Source organism: Pan troglodytes, chromosome 10, assembly GCF_028858775.2.
Source record: "Pan troglodytes isolate AG18354 chromosome 10, NHGRI_mPanTro3-v2.0_pri, whole genome shotgun sequence".
Taxonomy (NCBI): domain Eukaryota; kingdom Metazoa; phylum Chordata; class Mammalia; order Primates; family Hominidae; genus Pan; species Pan troglodytes.
Genome location: NC_072408.2, coordinates 44621028 through 44639058, shown reverse-complemented (window position 1 = coordinate 44639058; position 18031 = coordinate 44621028). Strand labels below are relative to the sequence as shown.

At 46.2% G+C, this 18031-nt stretch overlaps 1 protein-coding gene across 2 annotated transcripts; it reads left to right on the top strand.

Moving 5' to 3' along the window:
• The first annotated feature begins 12646 nt into the window (after positions 1-12646).
• DAZAP2 (DAZ associated protein 2) lies at positions 12647-17743 on the top strand. Of its 2 annotated transcripts, none has more exons than XM_003952190.6 (4): positions 12647-12877; positions 14294-14412; positions 14822-15067; positions 16282-17743. In XM_003952190.6, exons 1-4 carry the CDS (start codon positions 12865-12867, stop codon positions 16408-16410), a joined length of 507 nt encoding a protein of 168 aa, XP_003952239.1. In that variant the 5' UTR covers positions 12647-12864; the 3' UTR covers positions 16411-17743. The 2 variants fall into 2 exon arrangements, with proteins under 2 accessions (XP_003952239.1, XP_009423650.1); XM_009425375.5 differs by having other exon boundaries at positions 12672-12877; positions 14822-14990.
• The last annotated feature ends 288 nt before the right edge of the window (positions 17744-18031 follow it).

The following is an 18031-nucleotide window of genomic DNA, read 5'->3' as shown; positions in this document are numbered from 1 at the left end:
CCCCTTCCCTCTCTCATCTGAGCAAGTCTGGAAGTTTCCATCAAAAAATGATATTACAGGAAAAAAATGTTATTCCTGACAAGTGAGTATGTAGATAGAGGGAAAGCATGCATGAAGTAGGAAATAAATGGGCAGAATCAACCACTATTCATTTAATTCAAATAATGCCCTCTGACCCCAGCTTCCACAGAGTCTGTGCCCAAGGGGACCCCTTTCTTGCAATAAAAGATCGGCTTCTGCAAATCCGGTAGAGTTATAGCATATATATATATATATATATATATATATATTTTTTTTTTTTTTTTTGAGACAGAGTTTCGCTTGTCATCCAGGCTGGAGTGCAGTGGCGCAACCTCAGGTCACTGCAACCTCCACCTCCCAGGTTTAAGTGATTCTCCTGCCTCAGCCTCCGGCACAGCTGGAATTATAGGCATCAGGCATCTGCCACCACGCCCGGTTAATTTTTGTATTTTTAGTTGAGATGGGGTTTCGCCATGTTGGCCAGGCTGGTCTCAAATTGCTGACCTCAGGTGATCCGCCCACTTTGGCCTCCCCAAGTGCTGGGATTATAGGCGTGAGCCACCGTACCCAGCCAGTTATTGCTTATATTAACTAAGATACAGGTTGCATCCTATGGCTTAAGAAGTATTTATTCTTATCTTCTTATTTGACCCTCACACCAAGTCTGTGAGGAATAATTTTCCTTTTTCTTTCTTTCTTTTTTTTTTTTTTTGACAGGGTCTTCTTACTCTGTCACCCAGGCTGGAATGCAGTGGCACAATCATGGCTCACTGCATCCTCTGCCTTCCAAGTTCAAGCGATCCCCCTGCCTCAGCCTCCTGAGTAGCTGGAACTTCAGGCACACACCACCACGCCTGGCTAATTTTAATTTTTTTGTAGAGACAGGGTCTCCCTAAGTTGCCCAGGCTGGTCTCAAACTCCTGGGCTCAAGCTATCCACCTGCCTTGGCCTCCCAAAGTGTTGGGATTCCACTGCGCCTGTGGAATAATTTTCAAGATGAGAAAACAGCCTCAGAAAACTGAGAAAGATGAGCAAACTGAAACTCACAAGTTAAGTGACTTGTCCAATGCCGATAAGCCTATGAGAAACAGAACTAGGACTGGAACCTAAACTTCCTTCCACATCCCATGTTTTGTTTATTTATTTTCGTAGAGACAGAGTCTTGCTATATTGTCTGGTCACAATGTAGGCTCGTCTCAAACTCCTGGCCTCAAGCAATCCTCCCTGCCTCAGCCTCCCAAAGTGTTGGGATTACAGGTGTGAGTCACCATGCCTGGTCCACATCCCGTATTCTTTTTTTTTTTTTTTTGAGACAGAGTTTTGCTCGTCACCCAGGCTGGAATGCAATGGTACAATCTCGGCTCACTGCAACTTCCACCTCCTGGGCTCAAGTGATTCTCCTGCTTCAGCCTCTTGAGTAGCTGGGATTCTCCTGCCTCAGCCTCCCAAGTAGCTGGGATTACAGGCATGAGCCACCATACTTGGCTAATTTTGTATTTTTAGTAGAGACGGGATTTCACCATGTTGCCAAGGCTGGTCTTGAACTCCTGACCTCAGGTGGATGATCTGCCCACCTCAGCCTCCCAAAGTGCTAGAATTACAGGCGTGAGCCACCGTACCCAGCCCACATCCTGTATTCTTAATATTCTGTCTTACTAAGTCCTCTGGATGGTAAAACCCACCATTCCCAAGATAACAGGTATTTCATTGTGTTTCTCTATGAACCACTGATTTATTTTCCTTTTTTAATATCTTTATTATTTCTGCGGAATACAAAAGCAATATACGCTTGAAAGCACTAAACAATACAAAGTTCCATAGAATAGAGAATAACAAACGTCCCAGCTATCGACAGGCAGCATATGGACTGCCGTGACTGCCAATGTCTACAGCCACCTCCATTTCCATAGGAAAAAGTGGGAGATGTTGTGATCAGGTCAGACCCACAGATACAGGTTGAGATCTGGGCATGGTCACTTACTGGTATATAATGTTGGGCAAATTAGCCTTTTTAAGCCATCATTTCCTTATTTGTAAAGTGGGGCTAATGCCTACTCTTGAGGTTTTTGTGTTAAGTGAGATAATGTATATAAAATCCAGGTGTCAGCATTTTCCTCCATTTTAAGAGTTACTTTTCTTGAGTATATTTGAAGAAGTGGGATGGGAGGCAAGGTTTGTCTCATGCCTTTCCCTCGAGTCTTCTGCTTGACACTGACTTCCATTCTGCCTTGGGCCACTCACTTGCCTGCAGGTCACAGCCTAGAACTCCTGGTGTGGTTCCTCTACATGAAAGGCCCCTAGATTCACAGTGGGACACAGGTGTGAATTCTTTGCATCATGACTGCACAAGGTTGTTCTTTACTAAAGTGTTGGGGGGACAACTAAAGAGAATTACAATAGTGGAAAGTATTAAAACTTTGTGGGTTTTTGTTTTTGTTTTTTGAGACAGTCTCACTCTGTCGCCCAGGCTGGAGTGCAGTGGCGCAATCTCGGCTCACTGCAACCTCCAACTCCCAGGTTCAAGCAGTTCTCGTGCCTCAGGCTCCCGAGTAGCTGGGATTACAGGCATGCGCCACCACACCCGGCTAATTTTTCTGTTTTTAGTAGAAACGGGGTTTCACCGTGTTTTGTTTTGAGACAGGGTCTTGCTCTGTCACCTGGGCTGGAGTGCAGTGGCATGACTGCGGCTCACTGCAGCCTTGACCTCTTAGGCTCAAGCGACCCTCTTGCCTCAGCCTCTCAAGTAGCTGGGACGACAGGTGCCCACCACCATGCCCAGCTAAACTTTGGTTTTAACTTTCCCTATAATCTAAGTGAAAAGCCGCCAAGAAGTTTAACCTTTATTAGGGAGTGTCAGGTCTACCCTGGCTCCCTGTCCTCAGGTCTGCTTCCCTCGCTAGGAACATCTTCAACCCTCCATTCCTTCCTGGGAAGCCCCAGGCCCTGCCTCTCTCTGGTCCCTCAGCTGTCCCCAGAAACACATTTCCCCAAATCTGACCCATTCAGTCCATATTCAGTCTAGATTCTGGATTTAAGGCTAGAGGGGTGAGAGTGAGTCAGTGACTGTGTATGTGTGTATGTGCGTGGGGCCCGGTGCAACAGGGAGAAGGTGGCACAGCAGCCTTGTGTGAATGAGCTTTGGCATATAGTCCCTCCAAGTAGGACTGTCTCGGGGAGGCTGGTATCCCCTCCAGTCTGAGTAAGACACAGATGAAGCTCTGCTCTTCTGAGTACCCTGGATAACCTTTGGTCTCCAACTACTGGCCTTAAGCAATCCTCCTGCCCCAGCCTCCTAAAATGTTGACATTACAGAGCCACTGTGCTTGGCCTTTTTTTTTTTTTTTACTTTTTTTAATTTTTAATTTTTTTAGAGTCAGGGTCTCACTTGTCACCCAGGCTGGAGTGCAGTCATGCGATTATAGCTCACTGCAGCCTTGCACTCCTGAGTTCATGCAATCCTTACCTCAGCCACCCTAGTAGCTAGGACTACAGGCCTGTGCCACCATGCTTGGCTAACTGTTTTACATTTATTATGCAGAGCAGTGTTCGTGACTCTCCTACAAGGCTTGCCAGGAATAAGAAATGAGGGTACTTTTTTTTTTTTTTTTTTGAGATGTATTCTCACTCTGTTGCACAGTCTGGAGTGCACTGGCATGGCATGATCTCTGCTCACTGCAACCTCCGCCTCCCAGGTTCAAGTGATTCTCATGCCTCAGCCTCCCAAATAGCTGGGATTACAGGTGCATGGCACCACACCCGGCTACTTTTTGTATTTTTGGTAGAGGCGGGGTTTCACCATGTTGGCCAGGCTGGTCTCAGACTCCTGACCTCAAGTGATCTGCCCGCCTCAGCCTCCCAAAGTGCTGGGATTACAGGCGTGAGCCACTGTGCCTGGGCCTAAGCCATATATCTTATAATAGCTGTTCCCTTAGTTACACAAAGACTAGATAAAGCTTTGAAAAAGTTGCTTCAAAGAGGCCAGGTACAGTGGCTCACATCTGTAATCCCAGCACTTTGGGAGGCCAAGGTGGGCAGATCACTTGAGGCCAGGAGTTAAAGACCAGTCTGGCCAACATGGTGAACCCCATCTCTGCTAAAAATACAAAAATTAGCCGGGCGTGGTGGGACGCACCTGTAATCCCAGCTACTCGGGAAGCTGAGGCAGGAGAATCGCTTGAACCCAGGAGGTGGAGGTTGCAGTGAGCCAAGATCGCACCACTGCACTCCAGCCTGGGTGACTCAAAAAAAAAAAAAAAAAGTTGCTTCTAAGAGAGATTGGATTCTTTCACAAAGCTCCAACTCCTTCTTTGGGCTGGGAAATAGGTTGTTTTGTTCTTCTGGTTACATAAGTGAAGAGCACAACACATAGTAGGTGTTGAATAAAGGTACATAAACAACTATAGTCAACCTAATTAACTGGGACTAGGATAAGCTTGTCCAACCCTCGGCTTGCAGACCACATGTGGCCCAGGATGGCTTTGAATGCGGCCCAACACAAACTCGTAAACTTAAAACATTATGAGATTTTTTGGTGATTTTTTTTTGTTTTGTTTTTAGCTCATCAACTATCATTAGTGTTAGTGTATTTTATGTGTGGCCCAAGACAATTCTTAGAGTGTGGCTCAGGGAAGCCAAAAGATTGGACACCCCTGGACTAGGGGGCCCAGCAGGAAGAGTCACTATCATTCTGTGAGTCCTCACATCACAGCTTACCCATCTCCAATGTGGCACTTACCAAGTGCTGCTGTAATTTTCCTTTTAGCATCCATCTTGCCCAAGGCACATTAAGATTCATTAGCTGTCGACTGGGCACAGTGGCTCACACCTGTAATCGCAGCACTTTGGGAGGCTGAGGCAGGCTAATCCCTTAGCCCAGGAGTTTGAGGCCAGCCTAAGCAACACGGCGACACCCCATCTCTACAAAAAATACAAAAATTAGCTGGGCATAGTGGCACGCGCCTGTAATCCCAGCTACTCAGGAGGCTAAGGCAGGAGGATGGCCTGAGCTTCTGAGAGCAAGGCTGCAATGAACCATGATCGTGTCACTGCATTCTAGCCTGGGTGACAGAGTGAGACCCTGTCTCAAAAAAAAAAAAAAAAATGAAAACAAAAAAATAAAAAAAGCTCGGGCACAGTGGCTCACGCCTGTAATCCCAAAAATGTGGGAGACCAAGGCGGGCTGATCACTTGAGGTCAGGAGTTGAGACCAGCCTGACCAACATGGTGAAACCCTGTCTCTACTAAAATTACAAAAATTAACCAGTGTCGTGGTGGGACCTGTAGTCCCAGCTACTTGGGAGGCTAAGGCAGGAGAATCACTTGAACCTGGGAGGTGGAGGTTGCAGCGGGCAGAGATCATGTCACTGCACTCCAGCATGGGTGACAAAGCAAGACTCCCTCTCAAAAAACAAACAAAAAAATTCATTAGCCATCATGCTTGGGTTTTCCTCATCCCAACATTATTATTTTAAAAAAACAGCCTTATTGAGGTATTGTTAGTTGACATAAATTGCTCATGTTTAAAATATACACCCGGCCGGCCGGGCGCAGTGGCTCACGCCAGTAATCCCAGCACTCTGGGAGACCGAGGTGGGCAGATCATGAGATCAGGAGATTGAGACCATCCTGGCTAACACCGTGAAACCCCGTCTCTAATAAAAAATACAAAAAATTAGCCGGGCGTGGTGGCGGGCGCCTGTAGTTCCAGCTACTCGGGAGGCGGAGGCGGGAGAATGGCACGAACCCAGGAGGTGGAGGTTGCAGTAAGCCGAGATCGCACCACTGCACTCTAGCCTGGGCGACAGAGCGAGACTCCATCTCAAATAAATAAATGAACAAAATAAAATAAAATAAAATATACACCCAGCTGGGCGCGGTGGCTCACATCTGTAATCCCAGCACTTTGGGAGGCTGAGGCAGGCAGATCACCTGAGGTCAGGAGTTCCAGAGCAGCCTGGTCAACATGGTGAAGCCCCACCTCTACTAAAAATACAAAAATTAGCCAGGCATGGTTTTGGGCACCTGTAATCCCAGCTACTCAGGAGGCTGAGGCAGGCAGAAGAATCGCTTGAATCCGGGAGGTGGAGGTTGCATTGAGCTGAGATTGCGCCACTGTACTCCAGCCTGGGCAACAAAGCGAGACTCTATCTCAAAAAAAAAAAAAAAAAAGGCACACCCATGAAACCATCACCACAGTCAAGGCAATGAGTATATATTCATCAGTCCCAGAACTTTCCTACATTCCATTTACAACCTCCTTCCTTCCCCTTCTGCTTCCCTTCACAGCAACCATTGATCTGCTTTTTATCACTATAGTTTGTATTCCTAGAATTGTATATAAATGGAATCCAACGGGCACAGTGACACATGCCTGTAGTTCCAGCTACTTGAGAGGCTGAGGTGGGAGGATTCCTTCAGCCCAGTTCAAGGCTGCAATGAACTATGACCATGCCTATGCATTCCAGCCTGGGCAATATAACAAGACCCTATATCTAAAAAAAAAAAAAAATTCTATAGTATGTATTCTTATTTTAAAAATCTGCTTCCTTTACTGAGCATAGATTATCCATGTTGTTTTGTGGATCCATACTTTATTCCTTTCTACTGTATGGCATTAAATTTGTTTATCCATTTACCTGTTGGTAGACACTTTCATTGCTTCTGATTTTTGGATATGACAAATAAAGCTGTTATAAATATCCATGTATAAGTCCTTGTGTACCCATGTGTTTTCTTTTCTCTTGGGCAAATACCTAGGAGTGGAATGGCTAGATCATATGGTATATGGATGTTTAACTTCTAAAGACCCTGCCAAACTGTTTTCCAAAGTGGTTGCACCATTTTATTCTTTCTTATTATGACCAGCAGTTTGCCCTGACAGAGGTTGCACCATTTAAGATTTTAACCAGAGTGTGTGAGAATTCCAGTTCCTCCACATCCTCTCCAACACTTGATGTGGTCAGTCTTCTTGTATTTATTTTTATTTTTTAAAATTTAAACAGAGATGGGGTCTCACCATGTTGCCCAGGCTAGTCTTGAACTCCTGAGCTCAAGTGATCCTCCCAAAGTGCTGGGATTACAGGTGTGAGCCACTGCACCCTGTCCAGTCTTAATATTAGCCATTGTAATAGGGAAGCCAACATTGTTTTAATTTTTTGACTAGATAAGCATTCACATGGTTCAATGTTTTTGTTTGTTTGTTTTGGAGCATCATCCAGGCTGTAGTGCAGTGGCTTGATCTCGGCTCATTGCAACCTCCGTCTTCCAGATTCAAGCGATTCTCCTGCCTCAGGCTCCCAAGTAGCTGGGATTACAGGCGCGTGCCACCACACCTGGCTAATTTTTGTATTTTTAGTAGAGACGAGGTTTCGCCATTTTGGCTAGGCTGGTCTCGAACTCCTGACCTCAGGTGATCCGCCTGCCTTGGCCTCCCAAAGTGCTGGGATTACAGGCGTGAGCCACTGCGCCCAGCCTCAATTTTTTGTTTTGAGACAGGATCTTGCTATGTCATTCAGGCGGGAGCCCAGTGGTGCCATTATCTTCACTGCAGCCTCGAACTCTTGGACTCAAGTGATCCTCCCACCTCAGCCTTCCAAGTAGTTGGGACTATAGGTATGTGCCACCACACCAGGCTAATTGATGTACTTTTGTGTGTGTGTGGAGATGGGGTGTCATTATGTTGCCCGGGCTGGTCTCGAACTCCTGGCCTCAAGTGATCCTCCTGCCTTGGCCTCTCAAAGTGCTCGGATTATAGGTTCAAATATTTTTAAACATCTAAAAAGTATATAGTAAAAAGTCACTTACACCTTTGTCTCACATCCTCCACTCCCTCTCCCCCTTATGTAACCACTTTTATAGGTATTTTGTGTATCCTTCCAGAATTTCTTTACTCAAATTCTAATGAATATTCTTGGTTTCCCTGCTCTTTGACATAAAAAGTATCATATTGGCCAGGTGCGGTGGCTCACGCCTGTAATCCCAGCACTTTGGGAGGGCGAGGCGGGTGGATCTCTCGAGGCCAGGAGTTCGAGACCAGCCTGGCCAACATGGCAAAACCCCGCCTGTACTGGAAATACAAAAACTAGCCAGGCATGGTGGTGCACACCTGTAATCCCAGCTACTTGGGAGGCTCAGGCACAAGAATTACTTGAACCTGGGAGGCAGAGGTTGCAGTGAACCGAGATCACGCCACTGCATTCCAGCCTGGGTGACAAGAGTGCAACTCTGTCTCAAAATAAAATAAAAAATAAAATAAATAAAATGTGTCACACTAAGTATATGGTTTTGAATCTTTCCCTTTTTTATTTAAAGAACACCTTGGAGTACTTTCTCATTCTCTGTTGCAGCCACATAGTATTTTATTGTATGGATGTATCAAGATTTATTTTTTCTGTTTCCTATTGATAGAAATATGGGTTATTTCTAATCTTTTGCTGTTACAGAAAAGCTGCAATGAATAGCCTTATACATACGTTTCTCGTGAGTGCAAATATATCTGTAGAATCACTCCCATTAGTGGGAATGGTATGTTTGCAAGTTTGATGGATATTACCAAATTAACCTTATAGGATTTGTACCAATTTTCACCCCCATCACCAATAAATTAGAATGCCTGCTTATCCACAGCCCTGCAAATAATGTTAGCAAATGTTTGGATTTTCGCCAATCTGATAATGATATCGGTGGGGTTTAATCTGCCTTCTGATTACGACCCAGGCTGAACATCATTTCATGTGTTAGGGAGTCATTTGTTTTTCCTTTTCTGTGAACTCTGTCTGTAAATGTCATTTGCCATTTTTTTCTAATGGTTGATCATATTCTTACTGATGTCTAAGAGTTCTTTACATGCAGGAAGATTAGCTCTTTGTGATGTAAATTACAAATATATTTTTCCAATTTGTCATTTGACTATATGGAGTTTTGACTTTGTAGAATTTTTGTCCTGACATTAGTCCTGGAACTAGTCCAGTTGTTTCTGCTTCCTGGATATTTCTGGAATCCCCCCCATTTCTCTCTACTGTACTGCCTCTTCCCTAGGCCAGTCTGCCATCATCACACCTAAATGACTAAATTTGATTCTAAATGGTATCTCAGACATACGTCCACTCTTGCCCTTTCTTTAACCTATTCTATATTCTTTAGCAACCAGAGGGATTTTTCCTTTTCTTTTCTTTATTTTTTTGAGATAGCCTCTATCACCGAGGCTGGCAGAGTACAGTGGTGTGACCACGACTCACTGCAGCCTCGACCTCCCGGGCTCAAGCAGTCCTCCTATCTCAACCCCTCGAGTAGCTGGGATCACAGGTGCGTGCCTCTATGCCTGGATACTTTTTTAGAAATTTCTTGCCGAGATGGGGTTTCACCACGTTGCACAGGCTGGTCTTGAACTCTTGGGCTCAAAGAATCCTCCTGCCTTGGACTCCCAAATTGTTGGGAATGCAGGCATGAGCCACTGTGCCTGGCCCAGAAGCATTTTTCTAAAATAAAAACACAAGCCAGGAGCAGTGGATCACGCCTGTAATCCCAAGTTTGGGAGGCCGAGGCAGGAGGATTGCTTGAGGCCAGGAGTTCTAGACTACTCTGGGCAACAAAGCGAGACTCTGTCTCTATAAAAAATTTAAAATTAGCCAGGCATGGTGGCAAGCACCCACTGTCCCAGCTACTCGGGAGGCCGAGGTGAGAGGATGAACTGAGACCAGGAGTTCAATGTTGCCGTGAGCTGTGATTGCACCACTGCACTCCAGCTTGGGTGACAGAGCAAGACCCTGTCCCAATCAATCAATCAATCACTCAAACAAAAACAAGATCATATCACTTTCCTGCTTAACATTCTTCAGTGGCTAACTAGTGCCCTTAACATAGAATCCAGTATCTTCATGTGGGATCTTACATGGGCTCTAAGGCGTCCCTGCAAGGTCTGGCTCACAGTTCTTCAGCGTCATTTTTTTTTTTTTTTTTTTTGAGACAGAATCTTGCTCTGTCACCCAGGCTGGAGTGCAATGGCACGATCGCGGCTCACTGCAACCTCCGCCTCCCAGGTTCATGCGATTCTCCTGCCTCAGCCTCCCAAGTAGCTGGGATTACAGGCACGCACCACCACGCCCGGCTAATTTTTGTGTTTTTAGTAGAGACGAGGTTTCCCCATGTTGGCCAGGCTGGTCTCGAACTCCTGACCTCAAGTCATTTGCCCGCCTTGGGCTCCCAAAGTGCTGGGATTACAGGCATGAGCCACCGTGCCCGGATCTTCAGGGTCATCTCTTATCAGTCCCCTTACCATTATGCTCTGGCTACACTGAACTCTTTCATGCCCTCCCCCTCTATAAGCCTCCTCACCTCTAGGCCTTTGCATAAGCAGTTCCCTCTTCCAGGAACCCTCTTCACTTGCTTAACCTGCTCTCACCCTTCAGATTTCATCTCAGACATCACTTGCATCAGGAAACCTTCCCTGACTACATCAGAATAGAGTAGGTGCCTCACCTATGTGTTCTCCTCACACTCCATGCTGTCTTTATGTCAGCACTAATCATATTATGTGTTCACTTTTCTGTCTCTCCCATTAGGTAGACCATAAATTCCATGAGAGTATGGACTATGCCTGTCTCTTCATTATTATTTCCCTAGTGCCTGTCACAGGGCCTGGCACATAATAAGTGCTCAAAAAATATTTGTTAATGTAAGAAAGAATGTTTGATAAATGACCAAATAAACATCTTCATCTCATTGGGGAATCTACAAGAATGAAGAAAATGCCAAAGTTTGATCCTGTCCAAGAAAGTAGCTAATTACTACTACTTTTTTTTGTAGAGATGAAGTCTCACTATGCTGCCTAGGCTGGTTCTGAACTCCTGGCTCAAGCGATCCTCCTGCCTCAAGCGATCCTCCTGCCTAGGCTGCCCAAAGTGTTGGGATTACAGGTGTGAGCTGTTGCACCCAGCCACCATTTACTTCTTAATTCCGCCTGCCAGAGAAAGCACTGGCCTGCAACTCTTTCCTTTTTGTTAGTAATCTCATTTGGCTCTGCCCTGGTTTTCCCAATGCCCAGGTCCCACTGTGACAAGCAAAATACCCAACAACCTGTAAAGTAGGCCTGACCAATCTGAGGGCAGTTTACATGAGCAGGAGGTAGGCCCAGGAGAGTTCCTGGGTCCTAAGAGTTAACCCTTTAATCATTGGACAATGTAGGTGGAAAGATCGCTTGAGGCTGGAAATTCAAGACCAGCCTGGCCAACACAGCGAGACCCCATCTCTGTATTAAAAAATGAATAGCACGTGCCTGTAATCCCAGCTAGTTGGGAGGCTGAGGCAGGAGAATCGCTTAGAACCCTGGAGGCGGAGGTTGCAGTGAGCTGAGATCGCGCCACTGCACTCCAGCCTGGCGACAGACCAAGCCTCTGTCTCAAAAATAAATAAATAAATAAATAAATAAAAATAAGGCTCGGCGCAGTGGCTTATGCCTGTAATCCCAGCACCTTGGGAGGCCGAGGCAGGTGGATCACCTGAGGTCAGGAGTTCGAGACCAGCCTGGCCAACATGGTGAAACCCTGTCTCTACTAAAAAATACAAAATTTGCCGGTCGTGGTGGCGGGCACCTGTAATCCCAGCTATTCGGGAGGCTGAGGCAGGAGAATTGCTTGAACCCAGGAGGCGGAGGTTGCAGTGAACCGAGATCATGCCACTGCACTCCAGCCTGGGCGACAGAGCAAGACTCCATCTCAAAAAAAAAAAAAAAAAAAAAAAAAAGAAAAAATTAAAACTTTTTTTAGAAAGAAAGAAAACCAGCCTGGCCAACATAGTGAAACCCCGTCTCTACTAAAAATACAAAAATTAGCCAGGAATGGTGGCGCACGCCTGTAGGCCCAGCTACTCAGGAAGCTGAGGCAGGAGAATTGCCTGAACCCGGGAGGTGGAGGCTGTGGTGAGATCGCGCCACTGCACTCTAGCCTGGGCAAGCGAGCAAGACTCCGTCTCAAAAAAAAAAAAGAAAAAGAAAAAGAAAAGAAAACACTTAATCGCTGCCCTAAAGGATGCCATCTTTGCCCTTAAGGATAATTAGGTTAGAAAGAGAAGCCACACATAGAGAAAAATAGAGGTACCATACAGGTCACCTGCAACAGGTGCTAAAAAAAGGAAAGGGCCACAAACACTCCATGGGTAGTGCAGTTATGTCAGTTTCAGTGCCAGGTGTTGCGTACAGCACGGAAAACATAATCCCTTCCTGTACGTGAGAAAGGCAACGACTGTCCTGGGGAAGACAGGGCAGCGAAGATTCCAGTGCAGGTCTCATTCAGGAAAGGATACATGTGAGCTGGAGTGGCAAAATAAATTTTAACAGAGCTGAAGCTTAAGTTGGGCTTGGTGGGGAGGGACGCATGATAAACTAAGGTGTGGGGAGCCGATTTCAGGCAGTGCGACAAATTTGCAGAAATCTAAGCCCCTCGTGGAAGGTTGCCAAGGTGAGGTGACCTTGAGTGAACGCGTGTAGGTGGAAAAAGGTTCCGGGGAATGCTTGCATCGTTCTGCATCCGAGCGTCCAACAGAGAAAACATCCTGTTTCCAGACAATACCTGCGTTTGGTTTTTCTCCAGCTGAGGGACACCGGTAGGGGGGTGGAGGACAGAAACGAGCAGGGGGTGGGGACAAGGCGAGTGGGCGGGACCGCGCGGACCCTCCCGCGGCCGACTGGAAGCCCGGCGCAGGGGCGGAGTTTCCGGCGGCAGCGCCACTCGGGCGTCGGGTGACGCTAGGCGGACGGACCATCATGTGACACGGAAGTAGCTCCGAACAGGAAGAGGACGAAAAAAATAACCGTCCGCGACGCCGAGACAAACCGGACCCGCAACCACCATGAACAGCAAAGGCAAGGACCGAGGGTGGCAGAGGTCGTCGGGGGGAGTACTGCTGGCCCAGAGCGAGCGGATTCGGAGCCCAGGGTCACCAAACGCAAGGTTTGGGGTGGGCTGCGCCATGCTCCCTGGCCGGCTGCAGTCCAGGGCGCTGCGCCTGACGCCTTCGTCAAACCGAAATTACGGCAGCTTGCTGCCTCCAGGCCCTTTCCTCCGTAAACTCTGTGGCGCAGTTTGGAGCTGCGGGCTCGGGTGGTGGGGGGGGGCCTTGACATGATGGGCATCCGCAGGAGCAAATAGAGCGCTAGCGCAGGCATTCGCGTAGGCCAATGGAGAGCCGGCGGAGGCGGGGCGCCGCGCAACGGAACCCCCGGCGGGGCCGAACTTAACTACTGAATTGCTGGAGTTGGTTCGTGGGCCGGGGCCTGTGAGGTCTCTTCTCCTTCCCTTCGCACCCCCTCGCCCTTCGCTGACGGGATCAGAACTTCTCCCCTTTTCTGTGGTTGTACCAGTGTGTCTGTCGGAACATGATTCCCATAACGCAGGAATAGGTTGAGGGGGTAAAAAAGGAATAGAAAAAAAAAAAAAAAAAGCCGAGCGAGGTTGCTCACGCCTGTAATCCCAGCAGTTTGGGAGGCCGAGGCGGGCGGATCACCTGAGGTCAAGAGTTCGAGACCAGCCTGGCCAACGTGGTGAAACCCCGTCTCTATTAAAAAATGCAAAAATTAGCTGGGCGTGGTGGCGGGCGCCTGTAATCCCAGCTACTCGGAAGGCTGGGGTAGGAGAATTGCTTGAACCCAGGAGACGGAGGTTGCAGTGAGCCGAGATCGCGCCACTGCACTCCAGCCTGGGCAAAAGAGCGAGACTCCGTCTCGGAACAAACAAAAAACCAAACCTGATCCCCCGCTTTTCCAGTGAGGATATTCCTCCTCACCCCTGCACCCTTTTCCCAGTCTCACGGTTCACTTCCATCATTCACACCCTTTGTTTGGAAGTCGACCTTGAATAGTAATCTGTAAGGAAAATCAGAACTGCTGTTACCCACGAAGTCTGGGCTGGTTGTAGACAGGCTGTGGAGACTACCTAGAGCAGAGGCACCCTTGATAAGCCAGAACAGCAGCAGGCCAGAACCCCAGACCTGTCCTGCATTCCGGAGGGAACTTGGGCCCAGGTAGACTTAACCCCTTACTTCGGTATGTTAGTAGGAGCAGTGAGCAGTGCCTTTCTTTTCTCGTCAGAATCCAGCACCTTCCATTTTAAGGGTGCAAAGACAATGCATATTTTCTTAGTTCCAGGAATCAGGCCCTCTGGGGCAGACTATTTGCAAATCCCCTTCTGCTTGCTCCCACTAAGTTAGCTACCCGATATGACCTGCCTCATTTTGGTAGCTCTGTGTAGTAGGCAACCTTCATTTTTTTCTTGTCTTTCAGGTCAATATCCAACACAGCCAACCTACCCTGTGCAGCCTCCTGGGAATCCAGTATACCCTCAGACCTTGCATCTTCCTCAGGCTCCACCCTATACCGATGCTCCACCTGCCTACTCAGAGGTGCTTCCAGTTTGCCAGATTTGAACTAGCTGGGAATACTCTTAGGGTGGTCCTTTAGTCCTTAGCTAAATCTGACTTCACATATTTACTCTTCACAAATGTTAACATGAATAATCTAAAACACTATATAATTTGGCAATTTTTGTCGGAGTTGAAAGTGCATTATTTGATGATTTTGTGTTATTTGGCACAGGCTGAGGTGCAGAAGATGAATTTGCGTCCTGTGAGCCCAACATTAGCTATAGCAGAAAGTGATCCAGGAGAATATTGAAGGCCAGTGGAAAGGCAACTTGTATAATCTTACAAAAAGTATAACCTGCACAAGGAGAATTAAGAATTAGCTCATTAAAGAGATCTCAAATAGGAATGTCATAAAGTAACATTTTGCCTTCTCTTCTGCCTCTTCTAGCTCTATCGTCCGAGCTTTGTGCACCCAGGGGCTGCCACAGTCCCCACCATGTCAGCCGCATTTCCTGGAGCCTCTCTGTATCTTCCCATGGCCCAGTCTGTGGCTGTTGGGCCTTTAGGTTCCACAATCCCCATGGCTTATTATCCAGTCGGTCCCATCTATCCACCTGGCTCCACAGTGCTGGTGGAAGGAGGGTATGATGCAGGTGCCAGATTTGGAGCTGGGGCTACTGCTGGCAACATTCCTGTGAGTATGACCTCATCAGAAAAAACTCAGCCCTTGTGTATTTTAACTTTCTGAAATGACTTCATATTCATTCTCTTACCATTTCTGGATGATAGTTGCCAGTGTTGGTACAACTACTGACATCCAATACTCAGGCAGAAAGTGTTTGAGGGGGCAGAACTGTGGCAAGTGAGTAGCATCTCACTGGGGGCTGAGTTAACCAGATTCTTTTGTTTTCATGTCTATCGAGTCCTGCTTGCTGCTTTTCCAGTTCATTGTGGTACACTGAACTGGTCTAGTAATGCTCCTTATTCATTCCATAAGCATTTCCCATTTACTTAATATTTGCCATCAGCATGGTGTTGCACTAGGAACCCTGATAATTAAAAAAGTAGAATGTATAATCCCTAGTAAGTAGCTTTTAGAAAGATACTAACAATTTTAGTTATCATTTTTTCCTACTTAATTCCCCAGTGCATGGGATTTAGAGCTCAAATGACTGCTCAGTAACTACATGCTAGAGATGAAGTGAATGTGTCATTAGCGAGCCTTCAGTTTTCCAGTAGTTCATTCAAAAACTGTGTAAGGGCCAAGCACGGTGGCTCACCTGAGGTCAGGAGTTTGAGACCAGGCTGGCCAACATGGTGAAACCCCGACTCTACTATAAATACAAAAATTAGCCGGGCATGGTGGCAGGCGTCTGTAATCCCAGCTACTTGGGAGGCTAAGACAGGAGAATCACTTGAACCTGGGAGGTGGAGGTTGCAGTGAGCTGAGATCCCACCACTGCACTCCAGCCTGGGCGACTAGAGCAAGACTCTGTCTCAAAAAAATTAAAAAAAAAAAAAAATTAAAAATTAAAAACTATGTAGGGACCATGTGGGATTCATACATGGACTGGCACCCTGTCCCTGTTTTGGGAATGTGAGTAGGACAGTGGTTCTCTACCCTCAAAATGACTGTTGGTCTGGCCTGTTCATGTTCAGAAGGTAGCCATAGGCTTCATCTTAGAGCTGGAACCCTTTGAATGAGTGGTAGGCTCCCTTTCCTGTTTGTATCTTTGGGTTCACATAAAGTATAGACCTACTTTAGAACTCAAATTGGTGGCGGAACTAGCTCCTTAAAATGCAGCTGGTTAGCACATTGCCTCATCCTAACAGGCCTCTGCTTCCCCTATGTCCCCTTCGCTTATATTAGCTGCCCTGTGCCCATTCTATCATGTCATTTCCTTTCAGCCTCCACCTCCTGGATGCCCTCCCAATGCTGCTCAGCTTGCAGTCATGCAGGGAGCCAACGTCCTCGTAACTCAGCGGAAGGGGAACTTCTTCATGGGTGGTTCAGATGGTGGCTACACCATCTGGTGAGGAACCAAGGCCACCTTTGTGCCGGGAAAGACATCACATACCTTCAGCACTTCTCACAATGTAACTGCTTTAGTCATATTAACCTGAAGTTGCAGTTTAGACACATGTTGTTGGGGTGTCTTTCTGGTGCCCAAACTTTCAGGCACTTTTCAAATTTAATAAGGAACCATGTAATGGTAGCAGTACCTCCCTAAAGCATTTTGAGGTAGGGGAGGTATCCATTCATAAAATGAATGTGGGTGAAGCCGCCCTAAGGATTTTCCTTTAATTTCTCTGGAGTAATACTGTACCATACTGGTCTTTGCTTTTAGTAATAAAACATCAAATTAGGTTTGGAGGGAACTTTGATCTTCCTAAGAATTAAAGTTGCCAAATTATTCTGATTGGTCTTTAATCTCCTTTAAGTCTTTGATTTATATTACTTGTTATAAATGGAACGCATTAGTTGTCTGCCTTTTCCTTTCCATCCCTTGCCCCACCCATCCCATCTCCAACCCTAGTCTTCCATTTCCTCCCGCCAGTCTCCATTGAATCAATGGTGCAGGACAGAAAGCCAGTCAGACTAATTTCCTTCTTTCCTCGCACTTCTCCCCACTCGTCATCTTTTAACTAGTGTTTTCACAAGGATCCTCTGAAACCCTCTCTGTGCCCCAAGTACAGATCCCATTACTTCTGCTTTCGTATCTCCTCAGGCAAAAGTGGAGGGTGCCTTATGGGCCCTCCTCATAGGTTGTCTCTGCATACACAAACCTAACCCAAATTTGCTTTGGTGCCAGAAAAACTGAGCTATGTTTGAACAAAGATGTCGTGCAAACTGTACTGTGAACAACAGTTGGTTTAAAATATGAGGGGCAAGGAGGAGGATGCATTTCAAAAGCTTGATTGATGTGTTTAGAGCTAAATTAAGAGGAGTTTTCAGATCAAAAATTGGTTACCATTTTTTGTCAGAGTGTCTGATGCGGCCACTCATTCGGCTCCCCAGAATTCCTAGACTGGGTTAATAGGGTCATATTGTGAATGTCTCACTACAAAATGACTTGAGTCCAGTGAAATCTCATTAGGGTTTAAGAATATTTCAGGGATCCTTAATGTTTTGATTTTTGTTTTCTGAAATTGGATTTTATTTTATTTTATCTTATAATTTCAGTTCATCTAAATTGTGTGTTCTGTACATGTGATGTTTGACTGTACCATTGACTGTTATGGAAGTTCAGCGTTGTATGTCTCTCTCTACACTGTGGTGCACTTAACTTGTGGAATTTTTATACTAAAAATGTAGAATAAAGACTATTTTGAAGATTTGAATAAAGTGATGAAGTTGCATTACACCTCACTGCAAGGATTCTTTACTTAGCTTGTTTTTAGATTTCTTCTATATATATTTTATTTATATCCCATCTAGAATTCAGCTAGGTGCTGCTGCTGCTCTGTTTCCTTTGATGACGCTTTGAAATAAAGGCAGGAGTACAAGCCTAAGACTTGATCATTTCATGAATTCCATTCCAGATGTTCAACTTTTCATCATTTTACTCCAACCTCTTACAAATTTTGGAATTTAGGACCTAAACTTAGAAATGAGGGAACTATTGATTCTCCTAACTTGCTCTAAAGTTTGGCTTGA

Coding starts and splice junctions, on each gene's coding strand:
- DAZAP2 (XM_009425375.5), top strand. Junction 14,413..14,821: donor CTCCACCTGCCTACTCAGAG/GTGCTTCCAGTT, acceptor TGCCTCTTCTAG/CTCTATCGTCCGAGCTTTGT. Junction 14,991..16,281: donor CGGTCCCATCTATCCACCTG/GCTCCACAGTGC, acceptor ATTTCCTTTCAG/CCTCCACCTCCTGGATGCCC.